Below are 12675 nucleotides of genomic sequence, written 5' to 3' on the forward strand. Positions count from 1 at the left end.
AAGATAGTATACATAACCAAAGCAATATAAAACTAAGCTAATTATGCAAAACAATGCATAGATGAATGTTGTGTAAGAAAGATGCTAATGAATTGTGAGTGGAGCAAGTTCACAGACTAGATTACTGACTACCTTCATCAAATTCCCCATCTTCAGAAGAGGATTGTGAAACATTAGTAAACTAATTTAGTTAGCATATAAAATGTGTGAGGATTTTTTTAATACAGCTACTGATTTGGGGTTGTCGGGCAAAAGGTATAGCTCAACTGCCTTCCTGCCAAAAGAGTAGAGAATCAGTGGCGCAAACCAACCATCTCCATTGCCAAAGTTCACAGCATTCACTGCGGAAGGGGTCAATAACATTGTGTCCTTACTGGCACTATGTGGCTCAAAACAGAATACATGTGTGACATCAGGTGTGGATCCACATGGAGGGCGATAGGGGTGATCGCCCCTCCCAACTGCCAATTTTTTTTATATATTATTATGCCAAATATTTTTTAAGACTCGAGTGTTCTCTCTTTTATCGCTAAGTTTAACAGGCTTGAGAATATTTTTTTTGAAGCTTGATTGTGCTCATGATAGACTGGTCGGAATTGGACCTACAGTTTAAATTTGGATCCGAATCACTGTGTAATGTGCCTCAAAAGAGGATAGAACCTGAGACTCCTGCAGGGAATAGTTTTTTGTTTACATTGTTTATTCACTCTACTCCTCATTATATTATTCAGTTTACCATGACAATGGGAGGCATTATGATAATGACATACAATAATAACCATATATTCCAACCATGGGCCCCTATTTTTGCAAAACAATACCCTAATCTCTAGACCATGGAAGTCAGCTTGGTTTCTGTTTACAGTACTATATATTGTTTATGTAAAAAAAAAGTACAAGTGTAGTTTAGAATTGATTCTCGATGAGGTGAGGTACCCAACTGAAATTCGCTCCTCCCAACTGTAACTTCTGGATCCTTAACTGTGTAACATACAGAGTTTATTTGTAGCAGGATTTGTTGTGGTGTTTTATTCTTAGAGATTTTCGATGTGGAAGAGATGAGAGAGAGATGGTAGTGAATGAGTAGAAACAAATAGTAAAAGAACCATGTGTAGAATTCCTGCAATGTAGAAAGCACTTCTCTGGTGAAGCAGAGGACATGAGTGTATCAGCAACAACATCCACGTGACTCAGCACAGAGTGGCGGGAAGCTAGTAGATTTATAACTTTGCTAACTATAAATGTTTATTTGATTTTTTTCGCCATCTTGTTAACAGTGCATATTGAGCAGTTGACTCACAATATCAACACCAAAAATTCTGGATTTAAGTTCTGACCTAGGCATGTCATTTTTGTAAGTCTCCCCCCTCATCACTTCTCATGTAACAAAAATTTCTTCCTCATCTCTCATATCCAAACATGTCAGAGAAGTGGCACTAAATAAGAACAATACAAGAAATAAAAACCTTCTATTTATTATTATTATTATTATTATTACACCTTGAAAGAGATCTGATTCAATCAAAAAGAAGAAAATAAATGTGAATGCATGAAATATATTGAAAAGCGTAATTATAAAACTCATCTAAAATTAGTGTAATAAAGCAATATCTTTCTGTTTTCTTTCTTTCTTTTTTTTTAACATTTTTGTAGTATTATTTCTAATATTTGGTAACACCTACCATGAGAATCAGAGGTCTTGTTACCTTTACAAAATCAATATTCAAATATAAAGAATGTCAGTATATTTACCAGGAAACGGAATTTTCATAGCTTCTTGCATTTTTTTCCACCAATGAGACAAATAAGAATGCCGTGAAGATGAGATACGAGCTGGTCATGAACAGGAACCTGTTCAGAGGCACACAAAATGGTCTCTTACTGATTACAGCTTCTGGAACTGAAACAGAAAATTTGGAGTGTCAAATTAGACAATTTCAGATCGGAGCAGAGTTTCCATTGATACTGGTGATTTGGAAGGTTGTCGCATTTATGATACGGTTGTGACCACTTTCAGCCAAGCTTTGTTCAGAAAAATTCTCCCCCTCTCACAAGTTCTGCTACGAGGGCAATAAAAGAGGCCATTTCATCTCCCAGAAAGAGAATCCTGCATGTAATTTTTGTGAATCCATTGATGTAAGTGCATGCCCAATGCATGAATATTTTGTTTTTGTTCCGTAGGCAGATTTGTGGTTTTCATCTCAGCTTGTTCCTTGTAAAAAAGATAAGGTACGTTTGTATGAGTTTTTAAATTTTATTCAATAGCATGTTTCAATCTTTGGATTGCAGGACCATTCATTTCTGATTTGGACATTATAGCCAAAACAAAATACTTTTAGTATTTGAAACATATTCCAGTGAATGGGAAATTTCGGTTGAAGTATCATGATATTCAAGTGAGATTTCCTCTCATCTCCCCCATCAAATACACCCTGCACATTATTCATATTATTAATGAATGCAGAATCACTCTGCTACTACTGTACAGTAAGAGATTGAAAAACTAAACTCGAACAGTCTTGCGAGGGCCAGGGCATGATATCTTTTGGTATCACATGGTCAGCAGGATGAGCATGTGGCCACTGTTTTCTGGCTTTCGAGACAGAAGACCACTACTTCTGCTTCTCAGGTAGCTCCCCAATTGTTCCCATGATGCTGGCTCAACAGCAAAATTTTGCTTATAACTTTAAATTGTTTAAGTTTGGGTCATGAAGATTTTAGCCCTAGAGCTCTCCATGCACATACACATACATACATGTACAGTATAAAGGCCTGGATGTATGTGTCTGCTCGGAGCAGTGTTCAAAGAGTTATCTCTCTCCCCTTGTCATGTGGGAGACTTAGGTTTCATTCTCCACAATCCTGAAAATGTGTATATATATCTGGGTTCCATTTTTGGGTATACATTACTAATGCTAAAAAAACACTGAAAAGTTATGGGAACGATTATATTACTTACCAAGTATGTATATCGCTGATATGATAGGCATGAACAACATGCAAAACAGAACATGAACAAGCTTCATTCCAATCGAATAATGCCACCATTTATGCATTTTCAGTGTCCATTGAGATCTCAAGACTTGCTGGCAATTTGGATGAGTGATGAACTGAAGGATAAAACAGGAATCAAACATTTTTAATACAAACGAACTGGTGTAGTAATATTTGTTGATAACAGTGGTATTAGAATCAGAGAGTATCAGTTAAATTTAATCATCAATTAATTGTTACTGACAGCTAATTATTTTTAATGTTTTGATTATACCCTAAGTTGATTTATTAATACTTTTACCCTGAGTTCTGGTGTGAATGAACCAATATGAAATATAAAACAAAACTGATATAAAACTTACCAATAACCGAAAGTCTATGCATCCAATATTAAATGGCAAACATGGCAAAAAAGAAGCTGCATATTTAGAATTTATTCACAAAACCTAGGCATGCACAAAAACTAGAACCCAATACCAGTCGATGTGTTGGTATCGACTGATACTATTTGTGTAGGTAAAAAAATTGTTGGTTGGAATTTAATCAATGATACAAGATAATACTTTTCTGCAGTTTGGATATCTCATGAGGGCTGCAAAAAAATTCTACATGACACTTTCAAGAGTCTATATATCCTGGATATTATGCAGAATGCATATCTTTTTATTAATTTTTCACCAGTGAAAAAATAGATTTTGTGATGAAATTACTGATGTTTTAATATTTTGGTGATCTCATGTGTAAAATTATGAATATTTAAGAATGAAATTGTGGGTGGGGCAAAAAAAGGTAACTAAAACATGGAAATGAGATATTACTTCGGTTAACTGTTTTTGGCCCCACCCTGTAGTTCCAATGGAATATGACATACGTTTATATATATATATATATATATATATATACACACATAAGCTGAACAATTTTGAACTGCTGCCAGTATTGTCAAGAATCAATAAGAGTCTTGGCTTCAGAGTAGATGTTACTTCAAAATAGATCAGTCCTAAGATTTAGTTTATTAATTTATTGTTGCTTCCCGATGGCATAGTGGTGGCCGCGGTAGCTCAGTCGGTAACGCGTCTGACTACCATGCTAAAGGTCCCGGGTTCGATCCCCGGCCGGTTCAAATCCGGGAACTTTTCTAACGGTGGAAGCGGCTCCGGCGCCTACCCAGCGTCGAATAACATGGGTACCTGGGGGAAACCCTGGGGGGTAAAGGCGGTCAGGGGCGTGATGCTGATCACATCACCCCCACTCACGACCGGATCAAGAAAGTGTGGGGCGTTACCCCCACACCCCCTATACGCCTTCATGGCGTGGTGCTATGCACAGGGGAACACTTTACCTTTTTTTTTTTCCCGATGGCATAGTGGTAATGCCATTATCTTCTAATCTAGGGCTCCCAGGTTTGTTACCCAATGGAGGCACATAGTGTAGGTGCAGTCTCAATTAGTGAACCTTTGCATAAAGTGGACTTTAAAAACTGACTAGTTTATTGTTGTAGCGATAAAGAAATGGCTATTCAAACATGATGGTGTAAGAGATGCATACACCTTACAAGGATGGCATTAATAACATGACAGATATCAAGTTCACTTCATCCTATCTGCATTGTTTCAGGAGCTGTGGTATTGGGTGCAGATACAGTTTCCTTGCTTAATATATCCCCATAGAAAGAAGTTACAAGCTGTGGTGTACTTCTACCAGATACGGCCTGGAAGTGTTTGTGCAGTCAAAAAAGGCTTTGTCCTCAAAATGCCTTCTGTTGCCTCGATATCTCCATCTTGAACATACATCTCCCAATAGTGGGAGTTAAGTATGCACATATACACATGCAAGAACTTGAGACTTTTTTAATTTCTTTTTTGAGTGGTTGGTTACCGTTTTTTTCCACTATTGTTATGGATCTTGCTTTTACACCATTTTCTTTGAATGACATTATACAGGAAGGTACGCTATAAGTTGTGTTGAACTGTAGCTAAGAAGGTTGAGTGGGGGATGGTTACTTTAGATGCTGAAGCAAAGGGGCATGGAGTGAACAAAAAGTGGAAAAGTTGGAAAGAAGAAAATGTCATGGAACCCGAAAGTATTGACATTTTATTAAATTAATATTATTGGCAGTTTGCTAAGAAATGGACCTAAACATTTTCTTCCTCATTTTCCTCATAGTAAGGTCACCTGGGCACTGAAATCTCTAGCTATGGCTCTGGTTGTGTCTGTGTCACACTTTAGAATACAATGGTTGTCTTAATTTTAGTAAATATACATAGTAATTGGAATATTCTGCATCGTTATCAATTAATTAAATCAGTGCTTGAAGTGAGGGAGGAACAAATATAATAGCTGCTGTTCATGTTCTGTGAATTTATTCCTCGCAAACTTGTGAACAAAATAATATATGCTGTCTACATTTTCACTCTTCTCCTCAAATAAATTAGAATACAAAATAGTTTTACCTAATGCAAAATAGATAGCAAAATTTTTGCAAAGCATCCTCCCAGCTGTCTCATTCTCACAGGCCGTAGCTAAAATTGATCTCCAGGGGAGGCTCACAGCTTATCAAGGGGGGCTCATGGGTTACCAGGGGGCTGTGTAAACCAAGTCCAGTTTTCAAAAGTTTAACAGTATTAAATGAAGGTAAATTGGGGGGGGGGCATTATATTATTATAAAACATGAAATTTAGAAATATGAAAATACTACATTTTTTTCTATATCTTCTAAAACATCTGTTGATGTGTTAATTGACTGCTACTGACACCATCCCTTAATACACACTCGTTACTATTTTTGATGACACAGGTATTTATACCATATATATTTATATCATATCACTTCAATCATAGTGCCTACCGTGCCCTGGCCGAAGCAATAAAACTCCTCTTCGTTCCCAATACTATGGATCTGTTGGCATTTGACGCAGCTGTGGAAGAAATGTGGATGATGACGTTAAAGTCCCAGATATTTGTCAAACGAGAGGCTGCAACAGGGGCAGGGAAGATCCCCTATGAATGAACTTTCTAAAGTCTAGAGAATCTTCTAAACACTTGCCGATACTTAGATTTCTGCTCAAGAACAAGATGAACAAATATAATAGCTGTTGTTCATTTTCTGTGAATTTATCCCTCGCAAACTTGTGAACGAAATAATATATGCTGTCTACATTTTCACTCTTCACCTCAAAGAAATTAGAATACAAAATAGTTTTACCTAATGTCAAGGGGGCTAGCGGCCCTGCCAGGGGGGCCTGAGCCCGGCCCCTGCCTGGCTACGGGCCTGCATTCTCACCATGTTAAACTAAAAAGTATCCCCCAGATAACCCCACGGCTCAACCAAACATCCCCCCAGCTAACATTTTCCATTTCAACTGCTGGATGAAATCCTACCTCTCTCAGCCCGTAGTTGATTGCCACATGAAGACGACAGTAGGTGTGGGGTCTTGGATCTTGACAACCAGGCTTCTGCTTCAAAATAATCTGTACTTCTTCTGTAGTTCTACATTGGTCCAATAGGTTCACTGCAAATTGTGTGCAGTTAGCTGCCATTTTGAGATATTCCATCTGCAAGAAAGACAAACAATTCAAGGTAAGATACTAAACAGAAAATACACCATTATTATAAAAATCTTAACTCAGATAGAGCCTGAAACTTAGTTCCATTCATAGATGCACAGGAAAGTTTGTTTTTGTGCTTTTCTATTCCATTTTACATGAAGATTATGTACTATTTCTGAAATTTATTTTTAAATGTAAAGAGATGAGGTAAAATTTCCGAACTTCACTCTTTCAAATATCACAGAGGTTATGAAAATTATTCAGCGGTCTCCTTTATGAGCCCAGAAGCACATGCACAAAGCAACAAGACTTGCAAAAAATATTTGAAATGCTTTTTTATTTGGTGACATTTTGTTACCACATCAAAGATGAATAGGACAGACCATCACTGAAATCAGTAGGAAAGTTCTTTACAAGTGGTTAGTGCTATATTAAGTAATATTTTTTTAAAGTTTTATTTTAATTTTCTGATAAAAGATTGGACCAATTTTGTAGAGTTCTTTTGTAATTTTACATGGACACTTACGGAAATAATAATTTTTAAAGATATTTAGATAATTTTCACAGAACTGAAACAAATGTATACATTATGTGAAACTGTAATCTTTGATATCATCTTATTTGATGATTTATTGTTGGTTGTAGACATCCCATGAGATGTTTGTGAAATTTTAGGCATCAAGGGAAGCATGACAATACACCTTTTGTGGGTTGATCCCTTAATTTTCGATGTTGAAGTGATTTATTGTTAGTTTAGATGTCTCTTTAGGGCACTCGCCCCCTCCACCCATCTCCCTAATTCAACCATGGTTGACTACATACATCATTACTTCCTTCTTGCAAATAATATTTGTTCAAATGTACCTTTACATTTATTTATTGAATCTTACCTTATACTCAGGTAAAATATAAGCCAAAGACCTCATGGTATTTCCTAGCTTAAAGGCTTTTAACATAGGATCTTTGGAAGCCAAAGCCATGTAAACAGGACTAGTGAGGGCTTCGTAGGCATGGAGTCTAGCCAAGGAGTAATAGAGGCTTTCACCAATTGTCCAGAGCTCTTTGCAGTGGTCTGAGCATGTGCCTGAAAAACATTAAAAGAAGATATTGATATATCCATTTGTATGTGGATCAGGCGCGGTTGGCCCTATAGCGCACAGGATCAGTGAACCCCCAGTAATATACGATAATCACCTCGAGAATGAACAATGAACAATGTCTTTAAATTTTCACATTATTTCGCTAAAAATTCTACACAATAAGTCATGTATTTGTGCCCGTAACACGGCGAACTCTCTTGCTGAGAAGAAGAAACCGCGAATCGGCCGCCCTGATACAGACCCTCAGTTGAACCCCCACAGGACAGCTCGTGCCATTGTGAAAGCTTCGTGCGGGAGCAGAAGCGCGAGGAGAGTATAGGACAAAATACATGGGAGATGAGATTCCAGAACCTATGTCTCTACCCAACGGTCATGCGCAGTTCGTTCTCTCGCAGAAGCCGCGGGACAAGGCTCCTTTCTCGCTGCTTCCTCCCTTCCAGTGTTGCTGTGTGCGGTTCAAGTTTGAAGCGCACACATTACATATTCAATCTTCTCTTGTATCATTTTTGCACCGAACTTCTTGGAATAAATGCAAGATTGTGTCAGAGATGGATGAGTGGAAACAAATAGAAGCTGGAATTAGATGCCATGAATTAAAATAAAGGAGATACATTACCAAAATACCTTGTGCATGCATTCAGAGGTTTTTCCTTAAAGGTGGAAACACTTCGGGTTCGCGAAAGAGAAAGAATGGCGCGAAGACGTGACTCGCTGTCGCTCGGTGTCAAAGTCTCAAGTTTTTTAGTTTTTGAAGTGCTTGGATACTTGTTGGAAAGTATTAAGTGATGCTGCGAGTGAAACGAGGGATGGACTTTACCTAGGTTATGTCATTTGATGCAGTGTAGGCGTTGCTGTCCGCGCAGGTAAGAAATGACCGATAGAAATGCACATAATTAACGTAAACAAACTTCCTTGTCCACTGAAAAAAAGCGTGTGCTGATCGACCAGCCCCAAATTTGAACAAACCTGTCGCGTATAAATGAAAGGGTCTCAGGTTCGATTTCTAGTATGCGCATGCCATTAGTTGCCATTTCCCTTTAACAAATGTAGGACCAGTTCTGATTAGTCAGCATGGACGTCCGGAAGGGGAAAAGGGGGCCACCTCCCCATGGAAATTGAATGTAAACCAAAAATTATATATTACACGCATATAATTTAATTTCAGTCACATAAATTTTTGGTAATTATTATAAAAGCGTTGCAGTAACTTCAGACTGAAGGAGTGTTTTTTGCTCCTCGTGGGGAAAAAATATATTACTTGCCCCTACTTGAGAACGTCCATGATATTCCAACAAAACTCAACTTTTTTCATAAAGGCACAATTTATTGTAGTTTCAGCCCTAAATTTATTCGCACACCCCTACAACAAAACCTTATACTCCCAGATAAAAAGAATTCTTGACAAAGCTTTTAAACTCTCCCCCATCCTTTTGTTGGGCGAAGGAAGTATATTTTGCGGAAAGTGAATATATGTCACATCACTTCAGTGAACCCCCGGGTAAATAATGCACGAGCCGCGCCTGATGTGGATGTTATCGGGATGGGACTTATTAATTGATACAACCATGACTGATATCAACACTGATACTCAGTATTCATGACCATATATAAGGGGAAGGTTTAAACCCCTCCCAATGGTTTAGTAAACATTTGCTATTAATTATATTATATTACTTTGAAGAATTTTGAAAAGTTTGTTCATGGTTTATTTGTAATGGATGATCACATATTCTTCAACTACAATAATGTTTATTTCTTCATAATCTATGCATGAATTTGTTACGGAAAAAATATACTGCAATATATTGAAGTTTAACCCCTCCTATTATATCTCTATGCCATGTCAGTCATGTCAGTACTTCTGTTTGGACATTTTAGTGGCTTGACTGCATTGCAACTCGACTATTCGCGATTAAAACTACCACCTGAGCGCTAGTGTCGCTTAAAATATGGCCGCTCTAAGTAGGATAACTCTTTGTTTACCTTCAGCAGTAGTACGAAACAGCAGCGTGTTGTCATGGCTGCTATGGAGGAGAAACGTTTAAATTACGCGATATTCTTAAATATTGCAAATGCGATGTGAATTCCAGGAACTCTGACGAAGGTGAAGCTGTGATGAGAACGAAGCATTTAATTATGATAGGCAAAAATAACAGGGAAAATGCATACGAAACTAATGTATACACACTGGTTCTTCAAAGCAGTGCTGTATCATCTGCACCTCATGTTGTAACTGAGATTCTCGGAAATTATTTGAAAATAAAGAAATTGAAATTAACCTATACTTGAAAAGCTGGTAGGAGAAAATTGTGAACATATCGTTGCAGTTCTTTCTCGATAATATTCACAATTTCATGACCAGGCTATCCTCACTGAAAAAGGATATTGTACTGAATTAAGCAGCAACATTAGCATTTCCATTTTCTTTTTCTGGTTACATTTGACATTAATTCATTCTCAAACTATTTTCATCTTCTCTCTTAATCGACTTGCACCTGTTCCAAATTTCACACATACATAATACATGAATGCATTGGGTAAGATGCTTCATGACTTTTCGAAAAAGAAAAAAGTTTTATTTATAAAGTACAATTTAAAACTTTACTTTCATGGCAATCTCTCGAAAAATAAAGTGAATAGACTCGTGCATTCTTCGTAATTTCCTTACCGAATTACAGTGTTATTCCCCCATGCCAATCTTCTGTCAATGAATTACATTTCCCCTGATTTATTTACAAATTTCGTTTTGTTGATTCCACGGGGTGGAAATACATGAAAACTTTTCATTTGTTCTGACTAATAAAACGATTTAGAACACAAAAAAACCAGAACAGGAGACCTTACTCTTTCGCATATTCTCCATGCTTTAAACAACTTCAACACAACGTATCCTACTTAGACTAGTTCCTAAAAGTCCCACCAGATGGCATATCGGTTAATTTTAATCACGAATATCAATTTACCAGAAGAAAATTATATGATTTTTGTTATTTAGTGTCGCTTTTCTGCCACTTTTGGCTAATCGTGACAATGAGGATGAGTGATGATAGGATGAAATTAATGAAGACACATGCAAGTAACACCCAATCCCAGGCTGATATTCAAACCCTTGCTGTGCTAACCACTCCACCACGAAGGTCGGCAGATGAAAAAAATATTTTTAATAATATAATGTACTTTCATCACACAATACTGGCATAGAATTAATGGAACTTGTAAATTTTGCATAAAAAATAGGATATAGATCCTGTGAAAGTGTTAGTTGCCATGATTTTTTTTTGCTCTCTGAAAATTATCAACCTGTTGATTTGCGATGAATATAGTTTATCATAATGAATGCGTAAGTTAATGAACTAACAACAGAGATAAGCATCACCTACTTACATTTGGGTGGATGTGGTTCCTCAACATGTTGTCCTGCTAGAAGCAACATTTGCACCAACTGATAATTGTTGTTTCGAGCAGCGATTATGATCGGTGTCATATCAGGACTGAAGAGATTGCTGTGGAGTTGCAGGGAACTGTTCCCTGAGCCAGATTCTGGAGTTTCTTCTCCCCGAAGCCTAAAAGACAGAAATAAACCATGTATATTGTTGTCTTTGTAATGAACGGTTACTTTTCTTGAAAGTAAACCAATAATTTTGTTTAATCTGACTTCTTTGTCCAAGTCTTAATCCTAATGATCTATATCTATACTGGGTAAACAAAATAGTCTGCAGGTGTGTCTACAGAAGGGCACTGATTATTCACAGCCCTTCAATGTTGATCAGATTTTCTTGAGGCATCTCTTAAAATATTCTGCGGGGAATAAATTTATGATAAATGTAGAGGGTAGAATTATGGAAGCCGCCAGAATTTTTTGCTGGGGTATTAGGTCATTGAAAAGTAGAAATAATAACCACAGTAACGTTACGAGCTAAGGTTCCATCCCAGGATGGGTCCCTGGAGACTTAAATGGGGGCATTAAACCTTAGTCGCACCGGATTTCACCCTCTGTATTGGAGGGTAGGACCCGTTGACAGACAGGTGACGAGTCAGAGGTAGAACAAGTAAATTACGTAACACAATTACAAATTGTCTACGTTTATTTAGTTGGCAATCAATTAGACCAATATAAAGGAGAGAAGTTTGAGGTGAAAGGATTAGCACCATAAAGAGGCAGGTACTTATTTCTGGATCGAGTCTGGATGCTGGAATGCTTGTCTGGGTGCTGGTCCTGCTGGCTGGTCTGAGGGGGTCTCGTCTCTGGTCCGGCACTGCCTTGGGCACTATGGCTTCTGGCAGCAGCTGTCGTGACTTGGCGTGCATCCCTGTTCTCCTTGCCTTCTCCTCTCATTCTCCTTGCCTTCTCCCATTCTCCTTGCCTTCTCCTTCTGTTCTCCTTACCTTCTCCTCCTGTTCTCCTTGCCTTCTCCTCTCATTCTCCTTGCCTTCTCCTCTCATTCTCCTTGCCTTCTCCTCCTGTTCTCCTTGCCTTCTCCTCTCATTCTCCTTGCCTCCTCCCATTCTCCTTGCCTTCTCCTCCTGTTCTCCTTGCCTTCTCCTCTCATTCTCCTTGCCTTCTCCTCTCATTCTCCTTGCCTCCTCCCATTCTCCTTGCCTTCTCCTCCTGTTTCCCTTGCCGTCTCCCCCCATTCTCCTTGCCTTCTCCTCCCATTCTCCTTGCCTTCTCCTCCCAAAGCAGGTTGTGTACCCCTTTTATAGTGCTCTCGGGAGTTGGGTAATACTTAGGATATTTTTTCGAGGTATGACTAGTAACATTATTAATTATTATCAATCTTGTGATTATTATTATAAAGTAATAAAATAAACCAATTTTATTCTTTATTTATTATTATTATATACTCAATCCACCAGATGAGTGCATATCTAGCACAACTGATTTTTATTAGTGATACGCAAGTTTTATTTTTACATTTTATACAGTTGGAGTGCTAAAATCCATAGTTATTAAATTGTACACACTTCATTCAAGATAAAGCTTTAAAAGTTAGAGGGGGGGGGGTTAATTGTGCTTTTGTTGTGAGACCTC

At 37.8% G+C, this 12675-nt stretch overlaps 1 protein-coding gene across 2 annotated transcripts in view; it reads right to left on the reverse strand.

Annotated features, from left to right (window-relative positions):
- LOC145988636 (short transient receptor potential channel 4-like) overlaps positions 1-12675 on the reverse strand; it is a 72155-nt gene that overhangs the window by 27170 nt on the left and 32310 nt on the right. For both annotated transcript variants that reach the window (XM_083123676.1, XM_083123677.1), the window contains exons 3-7: positions 11028-11206; positions 7434-7627; positions 6376-6549; positions 2960-3110; positions 1753-1900 (exon numbers count right to left, since the gene is read on the reverse strand). In XM_083123676.1, coding sequence (XP_082979802.1) covers positions 1753-1900; positions 2960-3110; positions 6376-6549; positions 7434-7627; positions 11028-11206 — 846 coding nt within the window. The remainder of the gene's footprint in view (positions 1-1752; positions 1901-2959; positions 3111-6375; positions 6550-7433; positions 7628-11027; positions 11207-12675) is intronic.

The sequence above is a fragment of the Lepisma saccharinum genome, chromosome 6 (genome assembly GCF_977018435.1).
Source record: "Lepisma saccharinum chromosome 6, izLepSacc3.1, whole genome shotgun sequence".
NCBI lineage: Eukaryota > Metazoa > Arthropoda > Insecta > Zygentoma > Lepismatidae > Lepisma > Lepisma saccharinum.